At 35.7% G+C, this 20,944-nt stretch overlaps 1 protein-coding gene across 1 annotated transcript in view; it reads left to right on the forward strand.

Annotated features, from left to right (window-relative positions):
* The window catches only part of EYS (eyes shut homolog), a 704,955-nt gene that overhangs the window by 183,331 nt on the left and 500,680 nt on the right, over positions 1–20,944 (forward strand). The window contains exon 14 of the mRNA XM_054280634.1: positions 9,686–9,790. Within this exon, the coding sequence (XP_054136609.1) occupies positions 9,686–9,790 (105 nt within the window). The remainder of the gene's footprint in view (positions 1–9,685; positions 9,791–20,944) is intronic.

Here is a 20,944-nt window from a genome sequence, read left to right on the forward strand (position 1 = left end):
GGTGGTGGATCTTTGTCCTTCTTTGAGAACAGAGGTGGGGAGAGGCAGTGCAAATGTGCAACAGGGAGCAGGGCTGGATGGTGGAAACAACTCTCTCCTGCTGAGGAAAGACAGCACGACAGGAACATCCAAATCATCTGAGAGGGTCGTGAGAAGAGCAGGGAGCCCTCTTGCAGCTTCTGCTGCCAGCTGAATTGTTTGATGCTGAAAGGGTGAGCACCAGAATTCTGGCAGCCTTTGGAGCTTGCTGCATAGAATTTCCTTTACTCTGTCCAAGATGGGCAGCTCCTGATAAAGACCAGGAAAATACTTTCTCTACAATAAAAGATTAAGGGCTCTCAAATGCCCTCCCATCGCAACCTGCATACACAGGATTGCAGTAATTATCCTGTAGTAAAGAGCTACTGGACAAACGGACAGATAGCAAAACTGCTACTTCCTTCCCTCATAGTGTTTTATTTGATTTTGCCAATTAGAGGGGTTTTGAGAACATCTGAAGTTGAGATAGATAAAGGCAGTCCAAGTCTGTTAAACTTGGCCAGCCTCAAAAATTAGAAAACATCTTGTTCAACGCATACAAACATCTTGTTCAACACATACAAACATCTTGTTCAACACATACAAACGCATACTTCAGATAGATGAAGTAGGGAATTTTAATATTGAACAGTGGGACACCTTTAGTCCATTGGGTAGTAAGACACTTCAAATTAAAGCATCAGTGGGAGGGTGTTGAATTCATCAATGATAGAGAAGAAAGAGGCAGTTCTGTGAGGTGCAACTACTGACCATTTTCATTATTTGAGTGGATTTTCTCTGGTAATACAAGTAATTGGAAGTAAAGAACTCTGTAATTCAGTGGTTTTGGATGAGAAAGCATGGGTTTTTAATCTTTAATAAAAGATGGGATTATATTGTTCCATCGTAAACCTTTTTCCTTTTTTAATTGTTGGAAGAGATGAATTAAATTATTTATTTATTTAATTAATAATTAAAAGGATTTCAAAGTTGTTCATGTATATGGATAAGCCCTATGATAGTAAGATTACACCAGTGAATACTGGGTGGAAAAAAACTTCACTTCAAAGTGATTTTTACTTCATCATTTGCAATGAATTTTGTAAATGTAGTTTATATGCATGAGAACCTTAATCTGACTTCCTCACTTATATCAAGGTCCTTATGAATCCTCAATGTGTAAAATGATCCTTCCTCTAAGTTTTGCCCATGTCTCAATAATGTTTACTATTATAAGAAGACAGTATGAATCAACAGTCAGAATCTAGCATCAGTCACACATTGACTTACATTTACCCAAGACACTAAATAAATATGCAAGCCTTTTAATATGCTTTCTGAAGATCAAGTCTATATAGTTTCCTCTGTCATGACTCATACTATTGGGCTTTAGGAATCCTGTAGTAGATATTGTGGCTAAGCAAGTGGACACTGCAACACTGAAAATTTGAAAACCAAAATTATACGAAGATGAGCAAGGTCTTGCAGCTCAGCTCAAGCCACCACAAGACATAAGATAATATCTTTCTCTGGGCTTTCAAAAATCTTTCCTGTGTATTCTTTTCCCGTGTCATTCTAAATTTTGTTTTCAGTAAGTCTGCAAAAGCTGGTCTATTTTAGGTGCATTTTGCTTGACATAGATGCTTTCAGTTACTATCAGAACAACTGCACAGTACAAAATTATTGAGTCACTGTGTTCTCTTTTTCTTGTTAATTATGAAAAGTACTTTCCCCAACAATTCAAAGGAAAAAATTGGCCTGAGAGATCTACCTCTACCCAAAAGGAAGGGTGGGGTTGGCCTGTTCTCCCAGACAGCTGGTGACAGACAAGAGGACACAGATGCAACAGGGGAGGTTCAGGTTGGACATTGGGAAGAATTTCTTAATGGAAAGGATTGTCAAGCATTGGAATGGGTTGACAGAGAAGTGGCGGAGTCAAGAACAATGGAGATATTCAAGAAATGACTGGACATGGCCCTTAGCGCTATGGTTTAAGTTGACATGATAGTGATTGGTCAAAGGCTAGACTCGATGATCTTGGACATCTATTCCAGCCTAATTGATCCTGTGATCTATGGATGCTCAGTCATCCTTAGAGTCAGCCACAGAAATTTAGTCTTGCTTGCATTTCATGCATCCGATAATTGTTCCACATCAATCAGCCCTTATAGCCATCACAGAAGCAGCTCAAAAGCCAGGTCTTTTCTGTGATGTCCCTTAATGACCGAGTTCATTTAAACAAAATTCCTCTGTCTGAGCGCTAATCAAAGCACTGAGATTTTTCAAACCAAAACAAAACCTGGAAGGTGACAACTAGAAAGGCATTGTTCCCCAGGCTCCAGGCCAGCAGAGCTCTGGCTCATAGCAGGCCATGGAGGAGTGAAGGGCTGACATCCTTCCCCCTGCTCAGCTGGAGCAGTGCAGATGGGCTGCTGGTTGCCACAAACACTGTAAATGGCAGGCTGCTGAGGGCAGGCTTCCCACAGTGGGATGTGCAAACTTAACATGCCGGAAAATAAACAAAACTTATGCAGACATGGAAATGGATTCACTGTGTACTTCTGAGTCATTAGAGAATATTTATTGTCATGACATGTGTAAGTGTACCTGCTTTGCTTGGAAAGAATTCAGGTTAGGACATTTGGAAAAAAAATCAGTACAGTGCAGAAAAATCTGTTTAGGTTTCATCATTCTGCCAATTTCTTTGCATAAAATTTTTGATAAAATAATACATAAAAGTTAATGAATTGCATGAAAGAAAAGCAAAGCAAATCAATTGGTTTTTTTCTGGCAATTTAAATATAAGCAAAGTTGCTCAGGTTTTTTTATGTGAGAAATCAAATGGCACATTCCTCCAATAGTATTCCATCTGCAAATACTAAGCATGATTGGTTTAAATTAAGGGGTGAATAATAATAGTTGGAACCACCTGACAAAAGATAAGCTAAATCTTCAATCAAAACTTTAATTAGCTTGTATGGAATTTACTTTATCTTTGCTCTTCTGAAGAAAGATTATTATGAGATTCTTTTTGTATTCCAGTTTATCCCCATTATTTCAGGTATAATGGTAGTGTTTTTGAGAGGTGATTCCAACTGTCATGCATAAAATAATGTATGTAGAACATCCATTAATATCTTTCTGGGCAGGACTATGTACTTAATTACTTTCAGATAAATTGGAAAATAATAATTTTATATTAATAAGCTTGATTTTCAATTTTAAAACTGTTGTCAGTTGCTAGAATGCTCTTATCAAATAAAAAAATGAAAAAAAAATCATGTCTAGAAAAGCTCATACAGAGAAGACACTGGAAGATGTGGCTGAAATTTTTAGTCTTCCTGAATTACTGTGGAAAATCAACCTAATTTTTCCTTAACTCCATATTTTTCCTATGTTAATGTCATTGATGACACCATACAATGAACAGTAATATGCCAGCAAAGTGAGGACCACTTTTACTTTTTACATCTGAGTGCACCCGAAAAATAACATATAGCTATCAAGACACAATTTCAATCAAAATTTTTGTTACACCTGCCTCAAGAATCCTCTTAGGAATTAATTTTCTGTAATGACCTGAGCAATCAGTGAATGAACCCTGACATAAAAAATCAACCTCCAAGCAACTTCCCCTGTGCACATTTTTCAGCCCTTACAGACATTTTGTTAATGAATTTGGGAAACAGAAGTGACATTTTACATAAGAATGGTTATATTTAGGGTGTGCTTAGTTTTTTCCTTGTATTTAGTTCCTCTTCTGAAAAAAATCCACCAAATCATTGATATTGGAAAAGGCCTGTTGTTCAACACTTGCCTCTGCAATACCACCTAGCATAATACTGGAGTTTTTGATACTAAATTATATTTACCAGTATACACTGGGTTGCTATTTTAGACAGTGAAACAATTGTTTTTTGTCATCCTTTGCTTTGATAGAGCCATACTATAAACAGTGTGACACTGCCAGTTTTAGTATGACCGCACTAAATAGCAATCTTATTTGGTGCCATCTTGTTGACTCTTTTTTGTTCTTTTCTCTTTGGCTTTCTTCTTTGTTATGATTTTTTAAAATTTATTTTCTGTTGATAATCCATCTTTAGCAGTGTTCAGGATGAGTTTGGATGGGGCATTATGCAACTTGGTCTCATGGAAAGTGTCCCTGCCCATGACAGGAGGTTGGCGCTAGGTGATCTGTATGGTCATTTCCAAAACAAACTACACCATGATTCTATGGATCTACCAAAAACCTGGCCACTAGACAAGTCCTAGCTTGATACCTGACCAGTGGCTAGCAATGCCAGTGCCATGTGTACTTGGCCTCAGGGATGCAGTGGTGATAGTGAGAACATTACACCACAACTTGACTCTCTTCACTTCAGTAGTGAGTTGACCAGAGACTACTGAGCCGCCTTGAGGCAGGAGGGAAAATGTGTTAAATGCAGAATGATGATTTTTAAAGCTGTTTACACAACTATCATAAAAATATTTTTTCCCCTTAGCACATTAGTAGCCAGGCAAGAAATGGAATAGAATTGGCTATTTGTTCTGGTAACAATAGAGGAACACCTTGCACCTAGTTTTCCTAGTAACTCCCAAAACCTCCAATTACAGGACATACACATTTCACATGATGACAGTGATGCTACAGAGCCCAGGTGCCTCAGGGTGGGCTATTGCTATCACAGAAATATACCTGTCTCACTAAATTGCTGTGATGTTTTCCCAGGAAAGCCACAGAAAGGGCTACAGGATGAATTTATATGTTCTGCAAGTCTTCTAACAATCCATAGATTGCTGGTTGTATGCTCTATAATAGGTCTGTGTACCAGAAGGAAGTTAATGTTGGCCATTAACCACCTTGTACTGAACCTAATTACTCTAGTTTTGATTAAAGCGCACAATGAATCCAGAAGCATTCAATCCTGATTTGAATGAATGAAAAGAAGCCAGAATTTCACTGGCATTTTTTCTAGTAGTAATCACCATCAGATTTAGAAGTTTATATTAAATATTTCATTTAAATTTTTCTCTTCAACTTTGATCTATTGCATCTCATTACCTTTTCTACACAAATGAAAAAGCTCTTGCTACTCAAGTATTTTCTCTTTGCACACTGCAATCAAGTCACTTTTTGGTTTTGTTTCTTCTAAATGAAACAGATGGAGCTCTTTAAGCCTTTGCCAACAGCATGCTTTCTTCAGTCGTTGAATAAATTGTGTAGCTTTTCTTGCATCCTTCCCACTTATTTTTAAATATGGAACATTGTAATCAATGTTTTATACAGAGGTATTTTACACATCAATGTTCACTCTTTGTTTTATTTAAATACGTCTGAGATTTTTTTCTCACAGCACCGCAAGTGTGCATATATGCTGAGGTCTTCAGCAGTCCTTTTCAAATTGCTTTTGTTGTGTCCCCACATACAGCTCAGCAACAGCTCAGTAGCTATAATCTGCATGTTTTTTTTCTGTGCTTGTATCTGCAAACTACAAGTGACCAGAAGTGACCTGCAGTGCATTGAAAAGTGTACTGTTTAGCTAAACAAAATTTATCACAAGATTCCATTTGGTGCATAGGCTTGGTCCCCTGTGGAAAGGAGATGTAGGAAAGGAAGTGAGAGTGGAAATGAAGTATCTGTTTAAAAGTCAGTGTTGAAATAGTAGACTAAGGACTTTTCACATTTGCCTACAGAAAAGGAGATTCGTGGAAGTATAAAATGCCTCATTTGCTTCATTATGGTTTTTTCATGAGAAAGATTTGAGGGGTGAACTCAGATTGAATGTGCCAAAAGCTGTACTGCTTTCTTGGAAGGGTAGGCCTTAGTACCTGTCACTCTGTAATTTATGGTGTGCAGGAAGAATGTGGTTTTCTCTTCCTGCTAGTGTTAGCACTTTTATCCTACTTCTCTTGTCTGCTGCAAGTCTGACTCACTTCTCTATTATACTGCTAATGTAGAAACGTGTTTTGATGGAGAAATAGAGACATAGATTTGGACAGAAACCCTAGGTTTCAAAATCAGAGCACAGTTATCGCACACCAAGTAACTTAAGACCTTTACCATAAGACAAAACAAGTTTCCAGACAATCCAACTCATTACACAAACATAAGTCTTTGGACATCCTTCAGTGTAATAAACAGCATTTATACCCTGTAAATTATATAATCACAACACTAGAACAAAATACTAACTATAAACTGTTTCATTCTTATCCCACCAAAAACCATAAAATATACTATGCTGCTTTCTCGCCTATGTATTTTGTTAAAGAAATACAATAATTCCTTCTTTTCTTGGTGGAATCTTCCCAGTGTGATGTTTTACTAACCACTACAAGGATTTCCTTATTGTCTAATATTTCACTGCAGTTTAAATGCATTACTTCTCACCCTGTCTACTCTGAACACAGCAAACTGATGAATTTTGTGAGAGTACTTTCTTATTTTATGATTGCCATCACATTTCTATTCAAATTTTCCTTATTTAGGCTTTATAGGCTCATTTATTTTGTTCATCCTACAAGGTCATGCTTTTGAGCTGGTTTTCATTCCTAACATGCTCATATGGAGTCTCAAAATTTTCTTAAATGCACCTCACTGCACAATGCAAAGCACTCCAAAGCAGCTTTACTCCAGTAAAACTTCTAACTGTCTATGTTCTTTTTTATATATGCCAGCAAACTATTTATTTTAAAACAAAATTCTGGTGTTTTTTCCTACTTATGATTTTCTGTATAGTATCTTTTCTTCTGATCGTATTACATTGGTTATATCAGACTCTATCTTTAGTTGGTTGAAATTCATGAAGACTTCTAATCCTGTTCTTCAATGTACCTTTTTGTGTTGCCACCAGTGAGCTTACTTTGCTACCCACCATCTAGGCTGTTGAAAAAAAAATAGTGGAATTGAATGGGCAGATTTCTTTCAGAACCTCTGCAATTCATTCATCCAGTCTGGTAGCAAAACCACTACTAACTAATGCATGAATATGGCTTTCCATAAAATTCTACTCATTTGATAATATGCTCTTATAGTTTCTATGTAAACCAATTACTGGGATTTCACAAAAAATAGCATTAGTGAACAAAATTTGCTGCTGGGTTTTCTTATCCACAGAATGTGTAAATTTAACATAGAGGGGAATAAATTTGCTTACATAAGGCCCATTTTTTAATGAATTGGTTTTTATTTATATGTTCTTGCAAGTAAACTTTAAAACTTTTTCCAATATTTCTTCCAGGAACAGGAGTTTCACAAATGGATTTATAATTTCATGTCTTTGCCTTTTATTCTTTTTCTGAAGGCTGATTTTAATGGGCCTTCAGGTACTTTACCTATTTTTCAGAAGTTCACAAAGAAAACTATTGAGTTTTTGTCACTAGTACCCAAGGGCAGAGTTCATCAGACCAGCCCATCTGACTATTTAACTCATCTACAGCTTTTCTTCTGTATTCAACACTGAAGTTTTGCCCTTTCATCATAAGTACTAATTATGATAATGACCTGCTCTACAGCTTGTCTTTTTACTGATGATTGAGGCAGAAGAAGCATTGAACAATTTTGTGTGATTACCACTATCGGTAGCCATCCTTCTTCACTGGATGGCAAACCGCATCTCTCCTTCATCTTCAATATGAAGTACATACAGCACAATTTCTTGTTACCCTGACCGTCCCATAATTGCTACATGCTTTTGCTGGCCCAATTTCATGTCTGCATATTAATGTTGTACTTTTTAGTTTATCCTTAGCAACTTTTTTATAAGTTGGGCTTTTTTCATGCTTTGAAAACCAGGAAGTGCCATGTTGGTCTCCTAATATCCAGTGTCTTTCTCCCACAAAAAGAAAGTTTATCATCATGTACTTATAGCAAGCAGCAGCTCTCTTAATTACCTCTTTAAGGGAAAATGTTCACTCTTTAGCAGGTTTCAAATCAGAACTTATCTATATTCTATGCAGTTCTTCTGAATTCCTCTTTATTATGTTGCTCACCCTCCTCTTCTTTTCCATACATTTTGATTGGTCTCTGCCAAGTTTTTAAAATTTCTTTCCTTATAGTCAGAGAGTACTTTTCCCTTTAATTTTGAATCAAGTAACTTGCAGTTACCTTTTTCACTATGGCATGAAAAATTACCAATAGTACATTCAAATATCTTTGAATTTTTGAATGATGATTCCTTTCAAAAATTATGGGTTTGCCATTAAATACTCCATGAGTCCAAGTCCTGTGTTGTTAAGGGTTCTGCTCATTCTTTTAGCTATTTAAAAACAACAACAAAACAAAACATCAACAGAAAAACCCACAAGCTATAAAAATTTAAGATTCCTTTTAACTGATTCTACTGATTTTTGATTCTACAGATTTTTGATCCATATTTAATCATGAAATATAGCATACTATATGTGACTGTGCAGTATCCACAAAATGTCAGTCTTACCTGGTTTCTATAATTATCCTTGTCTATGAGCTTCTGCTACCATCCCCTTAAACCCATCTGCTACCATCCACCCTAACCTTTTTTCTTAGTGTTGTTTTTTTTTTCTTTCCTTCCTCTGTCTTCTCCTCACTTTCTCCCCTTCCCATTAATTTGATTTTTGCATGCATTCGATTTTTACATGTTAGCTGAAAGTGCATCTTATGGTTAAGGAAGACAAAACTCCCTCTGCCATTCATGCATTTATTGTTGTAGTGAATCTATAGTTATCCAAGCTTTGTTTGTCCAAGAGGGACCCGAGAAACCCCACAGGATCCTTTAATTCAGCTCCTTTGACTGAGGTCCCTGGGATTCACTACCTGTCTGGTATATGTGATTTGAAGGATACAAGGAACCTTCCATAATTTCTACACAGAACACCACAAAAGTTCTGCTTGTTTGCATCAGTGATAGTTACAGCTTTCCTTCTCTATAATTGGCTTAACTTCTGGTATTCGTGTGAGCTCTTAGTCCAAATATTTGTCCCATCTATTTTTGATCAATTTTTGTTCAGACAAGTCTCAGTATTATTTATAATAGCCTAGGTAGAGATTGCCCTAAATTAATGTAGTGCACAAGAGAGAAACAGGAGGCTGGATTTTATTTGGTATGTCCAATGAGTTAACTGTTTTCATAGGCCACCATTCCGTTGCCTTCTACATTTTCCCCTCCATGTATCTTTGCATATTCACCTATAATTTCATTGTTTCAGATTTGAATTAATCTGAATTACAGCTCAATTAAATCTTTTTAAAAGCAGAAAAATTAAGGAATACCTGAGTAAACTTGTGGGTTTTTGTTTGGATCTGAGAAATGGCTTCATTCTTCTGGAAATATGAATGTAATCTCAAGAAGTATTTTTTTTTTTTGTATTGTTACTAAGGTTATTAAATCTCTACAACAATTTTTCTCAAAGTAGCATATAGCTCTAGTAATTAAGGTATTGAGTTGTGTTGCTGGAATATACAAAGGACATTTTTGCAAATGCTGTTCATATTTATTACTATAAAATATTTAATTTTTTGACTACCGGTCATATCTATGAATATCTCTAGTTTTAAAACTGTCAAGCAGAAATAGTGTTTCCAACCTGGAAAAGTTAAACTATGCAGTTGTCACTTGTACTGTGAAGCAGCTTTTCTACTTTCCCAGCATGATTTATAGTTTTAATGTTTAATTTTCTTTTCTGTCAGATAAAAACTGTTCCACGGATATTGATGAATGTTCTTCCAAGCCCTGTAAAAATGGAGGCCATTGTCATGATTTGATTGGTGAATTTTACTGTAGCTGTTTGCCAGGTAAGTCACATTTAGTTGAGAAATGTTCTGTGGTATTTAAAAAAGAAAAGAGTTTTTTCATAAGCACACAACTAAGCAGTAATTTATGATGCTTGAAAAGAGAGAAGGATGAACTGGTATTCTTTAAGCATATGCTACAATTGTTATGCAGGTGGTTTCAGCAGAATTTGTTTACAGAATATGACTTGTATTCTGGAAGTTCTGCCTTCCAAACTTATGAATAGAGTGCCTTAAAAATCAACCAACTCTACCAGTAGCATGATTTTGTTTCCATCTTGTCTACTAGCAAAAGTTATTTTTAAAATTTCTGAAAGAAAATGTGGACAAGCTACACAGTATTTGTCCTAAGAGTTGCTGCGGTGGGTTGACCCTGGCTGGGAGCTGGGTGCAGTCAGTTAATCACACATCATTTCTGTCGCTCCTTCTTCCTCAGGGGGAACACTCCTCATGCCCTTCCCTTGCTCCAGTGTGGGCTGCCTCCCAAGGGAGAGAGTCCTCCAAGAACTTCTCTAATATGAGTTCCTTTCCATGGCCTGCAGTTCTTTACAAGCTGCTCCAGAAAGTTCCCTCCCACTGAGTGCAATCCTTCAGGAACTGCCTGCTCCAGTATGGGTCCCCCACAGGGTCACAGGTCCTGTGAGGAAACCTGCTCCAGTATGGGCTTCTCTCTCCATGAGGGCACAGGTGCTGCCAGAAGCTTGTTCTAGCTCAGGCTTACCACAGAAAGGGTCCCAGCTTGCTTTGGACATCCACTTGTTTTGTCACGCGGTTGTCTGTGAGCTGCAGGTGGATCTCAGCCCCCCCATGTGCTGCAGGTGCACAGCTGCCTCACCACGGGCTGCAGGGGAATCTTGCTCTGGTGCCTGCAGCACCTCCACCCTCTGTGGTATAGATTTTGGCATCTACAGAGCTGTTTCTTTTGCTATCTTCACACTTTTTTCTATCTGGAGTTGCCCAGTTTGTTTCTTTCCCCCTCATGTTAACTGCTACCCCAGAGGTGTTACCACTGTCACTGATGGGCTCAGCCTTGGCCAGCAGTGGATCACCCAGGAGCTGGCTGGCATTGACCCCATCAGACCAGGGGGAAGTTTCAGGCAGCTCTTCAGGGAAGCCACCCCTGTACCTGCCCCCACTGAAACACTGCCGTGCAAACCCAGTTCAGCTGCTTGCAGTGATGAGAGACACCAGCAATATCTGAATCTGTCAAAAGGAGTAGACAAATTTTTCTATCTTTATGTGACATACATAATTTTACTCACAGAATCACAGAATCAGGGTGGAAAACCCCTCTGAGACCATAGAGTCCAACAAATAAACAGTATCTTACTAAGATATGAACATATATGCTTCAGTATGGCTTTCATCATGGGTTGGTGCTGTGGGCAAGAACTTACACATTGAAATGTAGTCGCTTTTATATAACCAGTTAATTTAATATGTGACACTTGCATAACATGGCTAATTTTTTTTTATCCCCTGCTCTCTTTGTTTGTGGGCTGACTGGTTGTCAGCCAATTGGAAAGTAGTGAGCAAAACATGTAGCAAAAGCACTCTTTCATTTTCAGTTTTTTAATGCTCTCATGTCAGTTACATTGCATTAAAACTTATTCTACAATGTCAAGTTAATGATATAAGGATATAATGATCAAGGTTGTATTTAGACTGAAATATTTACTTAAAGTGGATAGGCAAAATAAGTGGTTTAAAATTTTTATGTCCCTATGAGAGCTATATAGGTTTTTAAAATACAAGCTATTTCAAGCCTTATGTACAAATACCCTGAAAGTTATTGATGTGTAGAATACAGGAACTCAAACCCAGCACAGCCACTAAGCAATATTATAAGGGCATGAATATAATTTGAATATATGTATAAATATTTGTGGATATTAATATATATAGAAGCATGTGTATCTGTCAATTATACATGTGCATACATATACATACTCCTACTATCTTTTAAGACATGAATCTTACAATAGACTTTCAAGATGCAGAAAATTAAAGGTTTATTATTACTGCTATTATTATTATTATTATTATTATTATTATTATTATTACTTATTTTGGCTAATTTTTTAAGGTTGAATTCTTATATGGTGCTGTAATAAGTTAAATTTACTTTTTCAGTTGCAAAGACTGTGACTATATTTCATCATTCCTTCCACTGTGGATAAACCAAATGTCGTATCTCATTTTGTCAGTGTAGCTTGCTCTGTGAAATCACAAACACAACAATAAGTATGAAAACATCTTCTGCTATACTTAAAAAGTGAGATCATATGCATGAAATGAATACTGAAATGCTGTAAGAAGTGCACATATGAAATATCAGACTATAAACATTTTCTATAACCCTTTTGAACACTTGTTAGATACAGTGTTTATGAAGAATTTACCCATCTGCAAAATGCAGAATGAAAAGCAATGGTTTAGGTAGTATTTAGGACTGCAGAAAGGCAATATAGCACCCAAAGGACAGCACAAAGGAATTTCAGCTAATAAATTGGCTTTATCAGGAACTCAATTTAAATGGCTCTCTGAAATGCATGCAGCATGGGGAATTTATAGGAGGAGTTGGAGATGGGTGCATGCCTGCATGGCTATGGTATTATTGGCATCACAGGGACACAACAGAATGACTCCTATGACTGAAGTGTTGCAATGGAAGGATAAAAGCTTTTTAGGAAGGGCAGACAAGGCAGATGAGGAGGCAATGTTTGCACTCTGTGCCAATGTCCAGCTGGACTGCACAGAACTTTGCTTGATGGTGAATGAGGAGTCAACTGAGAGCTTATGAGTCAGGATTAAAGAAAAGACAGGGACAAGTGACATTTTATTGAGGGTCTGGTACAGGCTCTTCCACCAGGGAGTGATTGAGGCTCTCTGCAGAGAAAAGGGAGGAGCCTCAAGTTCACAGACCCTAGTCCTCGTAGAGGACTTCAACCATTCTGGGTTTGTGTAGCCAGAATTTGGGAGCTGAGGAGCTACAGAGAGAGCAGATGAAAGACCTTAATCAGGATTACTTATTACTTAGTATAAAACTAAAGAACTACTAGTAGATTACAGCATAACATAAAGCAGTGCACTATGTCAAGGGACCAACATTAAAGCTAGACAAAGAAATATTATTACAAGTTGAATGTGACTCACTGAAATTACAATAATGTGCACAGATTCCATCATTTAATCCCTGGGGAGTAACAGTGAAGCATCCCTACTCATGGGAGAAGCTCCACACAGTTCCAGGAAAATGTACAGGTTTCTGCTTTGCGAAAGTCTGATGTTGCTTTTATAGTCAAAAAAGGAGATATCAAAAGGTCAGTCAAAAATCTGATTTATTGTCCCAGATCTCACTTAAGCATTAGGATATTCATTGGCACCTGGGAGATGCCAGACCAGGGTTAACCCCATGTCACCAAAATAACTCACTACAAGGCAGCTTGTCCTACTTGAGTTACCAGACTGGTTAACAAACTAATAAATTCTTGGGGAGGGTGAGAAGCCCTGCTACAGACTTGTGGAACTGCATCTGAATTACTGTATCTAAGTTTTGCATTCTCTGCTAAAAGAAGGACATTTCCTTATTGAGGCAAGCATAGCAGAGGACCATGAAAATGGAGTGCATGATATACAAAGAGATGATGAAGTAATTGGACCTGTTCACCCTGAAGACAAGGCTGAGAGAATTTATTGGAGTTTATTACTACCTCCTGGAAGGATACAGGGAGGACAGAACAAGGTTTTTCTTGCTGGTTAAAATTCTCTCAGGACAAGAGTTAATGGACACAAGTCAGAATGCAGGAAAATTCAACATTAAGGTGAACAAAAATCCCCTGAACCAACAGCACTATGGAAGTGGTTAACTTCCATATGGAAATATTTTCTGGAAAGCTTGTGGTATCCCCATCTATGGAATCATATTTGAATGCTGACAGGACAGTTCCCTTAGCTACCTGATCTTGCTGGGATTACTGTGAGTGAGTATTAGACTAGATGGCCTCAAGACACCATTTCCAACTCAAGTTTTCCTGTGATTATATTACTAAATAAGGGATCTTAGCCCAGTTTACTTTATAAATATAATACTTTAAGGTGAATTTGAATTGAACTACCAGTACCTACACAGAGTCTTTAAGGCTGTAAGCATTTTGACCAGATCTAAAAAAGTTCTGCATATTCTTAATTCTAGTGCTACATTTTATCAAGTTTGTGGCTGAAAAGAATAAAAATGTTTGTTTATGTGAAATGTTTTTCCAAAACACGATTTTTAATGAGAATTCAAGAATTTATAATGAATATTAATTCTTTATTCCACTATAAAATGGTTACCTATGTATATTGAATCTAGAAAAGGGGGGAAACAAAGTTTAAAACCAGGGCTATTTTATAATATTTTATGACAATAGTAGTCTGTCATCTGGAAACCATGCCTTGGAATGGTTAAGTAGAGAAGCACAGTTTGAGAAAGAAGTGAGAAGCCTCTTTCTAAAATTTATAAGGTGTTTACGGGCAATATTTATGTGATATTTAAGGAAATTTTAATGTACAAGATGCTGCATTTTTTACAATATATTCAAAAAGGCATCAAAAGTGTTCAATGGAATATAGCAAGTTCCCTATGGAAATGTGAAGTCCTTTTAAGTTTATAGAAGACAAGCATGAGGGAATCTTAGAAATATAAAAAAACTTTTTACAGTTGGGATTGCATTTCTCAATTTGTTACCACAGAATGGGATATAACTAGAGAATTTATTTTGAAGTTTTGGTAAAGGATTAGACAAGTTCGCAACCAAAATATCTGTAAGTCAATACTAAAGCATCCTTTGACTTTTAAAACACTGGAATGTTTGAAGGTTTCAAAAGGAACAGACAGCTAGAAGTTGCTAAACTAATAATATCTCCCTAAACAGTCTCCCTTTTTCTGATCTCAGACATTTGTATGCTGGATGCACAATTTTTCTCTTTTAGAAAACATTACATCCACTACACAATTTCTTTCCCATCCCTATTTGTGCCTCAGTGATGTATATCCCTGCTATACTTAACTGAATAGATTTATTTTTTTTTAATGAGATTACTGGATGATTAGCATGATTGCCAAAGGAGACTGATTTTGAAGCAGAAAATCCTATCAGTTGATGGATTCAACCTAAAATCAATTTTTGTTCAACTTAATACACTGAATCAAAGGAGCAGTACTTCTGATTAAGAGTAAACATGCACACAGAGAAATTGTAAATCAAATTCTTCCTTTTTGGAAGGTATTGCTGTTATTAAAGTTTAGTGTACCATGAAATAAGACTATACTTTCTTTCAAACCTTTCTGGCAACACTTGTTATGAAGTAGATGCTTATACATGAAAGTTTTTATGCCAGGAAGAGACCTTAGAAAAACTATTGCATGCTGCGACTCAAAAAATAAAGTGAATCATCAAGATTACAGATGAAAAAAGTTTACAAAATCATTCAATTCTTCACATTGCTGCTGCACAATGATCCTTAACATAGAATTTGTAATGATATTTTTTGCTTTGATTTCAAAGTTGCTTGATCAGAAAGCGCAACATTTTTCACATGAAGCTGTTGCTCTGCTTACCAAAAAGACTGCCTGATGTGTAGCTTAAAATTCCAATTCTCTATTTCTTGCTCCAAGTCACAATTCACTTATGCAATTTGTAAATCATGTTTTTCTTCTACCTAACATCCCAACTTGTACTGGGAGAGATTTCTTTCTGAACAAGTCCATCTAATCACCTGTAGAAAGGTTATTCAGCAGACTGACACAGAGGATACTTTGAACATTCATATAGCAAATAGTACAGAATTGCATGTAGCTGTAGTTAGTGGACTCAATATTATAGGGAAACAGAGGTCAATATATTTGTATTATGTTTTCTCTTTTGCAAAATCTTAATACTGAGACTTCTGTAGGCAGTCACATCCGTGACATTTGTGTTGGCTCTTAATCCAGGATGAAGGCTGAGGCCACCTAAAGTCAGAGGTGTTGGAGGAGCAGAGGTTATGCAGACGGGTCTCCAGGACCTGCCATTGTTACTGCCCCTTGCAAAAGCAGTATCCAGAAACAGTGAGCGACAGGGAACTTTATTAGGGGTCCTTCCCAAGAGTTTTTCCTTACATTTATAGCTCATGCATTGACTAGTAATTTTTTCTCTTATAATTGTGAATCGTTAAATATATTTTAATACCCCAGTAATTCTTCTGTGGTTTTAAGACTTTAGTGCATTAAGACATTTTTCTAATAAAGATATTCCCAAGCATATCTAGTAATTTTTTACCACTGAAGGTAGGATTGTTTACTTCATTTTTTCATGGAGCCCTTTACAATATTGGTTAAACTTCAAGTGTTTTTTACATTACATGTAGCAATTTATTCTTAAATTACCTAGCTGAAAAAGGCAGCAATTCTAAATTTGGCACAAGTTGGGAGCTTCCTTTTACAAAAAAAAAGAATTCAGAAGTATTTTACAGTATTTTCAACATTAGGAAGAAGAAAAAAACTCACTGAAGGCCATTCTTTGCTTTTTCACTCTGGAAAAAAGCCCATGATCTTCTTATTATCAGAAGAGAAAGACTGGATAATACACAAGAAAATAAATGTTTAATGGGTATTTCCCCCAAAATAAGGATTGGATCAATGTTGACCCAGAACCAGGGTCTGGTTGAGATAGAAAAAATCTTCTTCATAGAAGTTACAGTGTTTTGTTTTAGACTTGTGACTAAAGCCATGTTGGTAACTCAGGAATGTTTTGGCTGCTGCTGAGCAGTGCTCGCACAGCATCATGGCCATCTCTGTTTCTCATTTTGCCCGGACAGTGAGTAGGCTGGAGTGGAAAAACACCTTGGAGTGTACAGAGCTGGGACAGCTGACCCCAAAGGACCAAGGAAATATTCTATTCCATATTTAATAATATATTCAGCCATAAAATCCTTGAAAGAGTTTTCTAAATTAGCTGTTGCTAGAGACCATATGGCCATTAGGAGGAGGTGGAGTGCCTTTGCATTACATGGTGTATTTTTTTTTTTGGTAATCCACTAATTTGTCCTTATCATGACTCACCAGTTTTCTCACATTTTCCTTTCCAATTCTCTATGTAAATCAAATTTCAAGATATACCTACCATTTTCTACTTTCATTATTTTCTTTAGAAAATCAAGAGAACAGTGCAGAAAAGTTTTAAGTTTCCTCATTTGTAATTATCATACTTTTGAATTAACTTGTCATACATGTTTGAAGTTGTAATGCTAACCTTAATATACATGTTTTATGCAGAAAAAAGTCTTTAAGATTTATGTAAATCTTATTGCTGCTGGAAAAGTGCATAATAGCTCATTCCTCTAGTAGACTTGTAATTGTTCAGACATTGTGTATTCAAGGTGTGCACCATGATGTAATGCTGACTGTGCATTCTGTAATACACCAGCATATGTACCTTCTATTTGTTCAAAATGCTCCCAGAAGCACAGTAAGATTTAAAATTTTAAACCTAATCTTTATTATCTGTTAGAAATTGGATGTAAAGGTATTAGGAGAAAATAAAGCTCTGCAATTTCTAGTTCAGTAAGATTTCATTATATTATTCTTATAGAAATAAGCAGTTAGTAAGTTTTTGCACTGAAAGACTCAAATATATAAAAGATTGGTAAATGAAGAAGATATAAAGTAAGATACAATGATTTTTACAAAAAATCTTGAAATAGATATACATTTTAATTACAGTTTTTAAATGAAAATAATTAAATTAAGAAGGAAGAAGAAAATTCACACAATGACACTGAAAACCATTCATTATACATCAACACATACTATGTATATATACTTGTGCCCAAGTGTAGGAGAAGGAAAAGGTGGAACCCAAAAGTATCCTCCAAAAACAGGAAGGAAGGAAGGACAAATGAGAAGAGCAACAAACTTTGAAAATCTCATTAAAAAGTCTCTTACAAGACTTTGCTGTTAAGGCAGCCTGTGAAGAAGAAAGAGAAAGCAATCATGGGGAAGGAACTACATGGAAAATTTCTTGATATTGTAAGAAGATACTTTATTACGTGTAATAGCTTCATAAAGAAAGTTTCTTTTTTTATAATTCCAATTTTCTACCTGTTTTCCAATTTTTCAGTATAGTGCTTCATGTCAGTGGTAAAAGAAATTTTCCTGCAATAGAACAAGAAAAAATTGTCAACTTACTCTCCTTTTTAAAAAAACGTGCTGTCATTTGTGAGGCTAAAAATACAGGGAAGAAAATTGATTAATAGCTCATTTGTAATGTCAATTCAATCCACCAACCCTAGCAGATGACTTAAAAATTTGACATTTTTCTAATAAAAACAAGACTATTTATTTCAAAGTGTCTAATAAGACATTGAGTTACTGCTACCAAAAGCAGACACAAAAGAGTTATGTCTTAAGGAACACTGTAATAACCCATTACAAATCCCCCAGGTCAGGAAATATCTCTATGACAGCCTTTAGCTTGAGTCTGTTCATTTCTAAAAGTACTGTAATGGCAGTAACAGGACAGAAAGGAAAGATTATGATACTAACCAGTTATTTTAAAGACTTGTTAAAACCACCATAGCTGTATTTCACAATTCACCAGAGTTACATTCCTTATAAAGGATTTAATTTGCCAATTCTGACTAATTTTAACTTGCTGCTTCTTATTTTTCATGTCTCTATATTTTTATTTTTTTCTGATACATTATTGGAATATGTTCCCATGGTTAAGCGCCTCTTGGTTATAGAATGAATCCACTTCACTTTTAATAAGAAATTAATAAGATTTACAATTATGTAATCTCTGGCTCTTGTCTACCTTTTTCCATTTCTGACATTAGAAATGCAAATTATATTTGTTTTCAAACATCACATTCCAGAAAACTGCTAAAAGTTTGGTCAATAGGCTTAAAATCATACATTTTGTGGAGAACTTTATGTGAAAATCAAACTATTCTTTTTCTCATGCTAGTGTGCTGCGCCTACTAAACATAATTTGTCTATGTTTGATTTTTGTGTTTAAAACTTGTTTATTCCAAAACTTCTCTTTCTGAAAAGTAGATAATTAATAGTTATTTGTCCACCAAATGTCTAAATACATTTAAATGTCTAATAAAGGATCAAAAGGTTTTCAAATTATGGTCTGCTAGGTTGCTTGGCCAGCTCTGATTTTAAAAAAATAATTATTCCAGAAGTTTTTTTTTATAGCCAAAACTGAAACACTCTTTATTCTACTGCTATTTCTAAAGAAATCTTAAGAGTATTTATTTTGGATATGATTCATTCTTTTTCTTTGAAATTTCCACTCATTTAATTCTTTATCTACGTTTTTGTTCTGTCTTTATGCTTTTCTACCCTTGTCTAAAATAACTTTCTTCTTTGACGACTCACTTTCTAAGTAATCTTCTGGTCCTACAATGTACTGAGAAATAATTAGTATTTGTTCAGTTCTCATAATCTATGTCTCTACTTGCATTAACAAGGAGTAAAAATATTATATAAAATTCTCAACAAGTAAGCGAATTGTCTTACCAGACCTTCAGCAAAGTCCACTGCTGTTGCTTTATGTGGTTTAATCACCTTTTTTTTTCCTTTACTTACCTGTTACTAAAATGAATCCCTTTTTTACCCCTCCAGGTTTCTAATACCATATGGTGTTCTAATCAGATGAAAAATGAAGGATCATATTTGGATTTCATATTATCTTTAAAATTTACAAAAGAGAGACTAGAAAATACATGATAGATGACAGGGAATATCTATATACTCTGCCTCTGTCAAACAGATTGCTTATCAGCAAATTCTAAGTAGTAGCTCAACCCAAAAATTTTGCTTGCTACTGCCTGCCAATCTTAATTCCATGAATGACATGAATAGCAAGCCAATGTATGTTTGTTTTTATTTTCATATTTGTCTTCCTAAATTTTACTTAAAAATCTTTTACGGTCCTGAGCAAATACATACCTGAATTTATGTGGCACTTGAAGCCATTCTCTTTTTAATAAAGTCATTTAACTTACTTTCTGTAACAAATTAATTCATCTCTAAAATAGGAATATTGAACTGAAGAGCTCTTTATTTAATCCATTGTCGTATTACACAATGGGGGGTCAGCTCATCCTCTTATGTCCTTATTCTCAACACACAAAATCTGAAAGCATGCAATACCTCCGAGATATAACTGAGGAAGTGTAGCAACATTGCCCACTGCTTGGGCTGATTTTTTTGGGAGCTTTGTATTTCACTGATCTTTTTTTCAGAGATGTTAAGCTGAAAATCTGTGTAATTCAGAGGTTAGGTAATTCATATTAATGATTCCTGTTGTTGTTTATACATTTGTCATTGCTTTTGTTTGTGGAGTTTTTTTCTCTTCTGATCTGCTAGCAGCAATGCTTTTACCCCAATTCTAACTGGCATAAACTATTTCAATTAAGCAATTTCTTACTCTCATTTTTCATTATCCATAAGGGAATTGTAAATACCACAGGATTTGCATATTAATTACAGGAAGATGTTATATAGGAGAGGGTAATAAATTGCCCATGCCTAATAACAATCAAATTATGTTATATAATACGTATCACCTTCTCAACAGATCTTGACATCATCACAAAAGAAGCAGCAAACATTGAAAACTTCACAGTCGTCATGGGAAAATGAAAATTGATAACAGATATTATTTCATAAATTTTTCATATTTTTTTCTGCTTTTGCAGTTATTTTATTTTGCAGGTGTAAAGCACCATTAGGTGCTATTTTAAGGCATCATACCACAAAATTATAAGATAGCCTGACACATTTCAAGCCAGTAATCACAGTCAGAATAAAAACTTATTCTGTGTTTCCTTAGTGTAAATAAGAGAGATTCTGAAGCTGCCTGCTGTGGTACAGTAATCAAACTTCTGCTGTAATAGCTGTAAGTCTTCTGGTGAATTACTGTAAAATGTGTAGAGCAGGTCTCTGTTTTTCCTTATCCTTTTTCTCTAATTCTAATCTATCTTTTAGTGGAACAGACAAAAATATTCTTACAGTATTGGAAGATTTATCTAGCCATTTTTGTCCTTTGCATTTGCACCTTTTTTTAAGAAAAACACTGTACAGCAACAGTTCCCTTACATCTTCTCATTTAAGTGTATGGC

Source organism: Melozone crissalis, unplaced genomic scaffold, assembly GCF_028551555.1.
Source record: "Melozone crissalis strain CALT ecotype California unplaced genomic scaffold, PUWL_Pcris_2 ptg000027l_1, whole genome shotgun sequence".
In the NCBI taxonomy this organism is placed as follows: domain Eukaryota; kingdom Metazoa; phylum Chordata; class Aves; order Passeriformes; family Passerellidae; genus Melozone; species Melozone crissalis.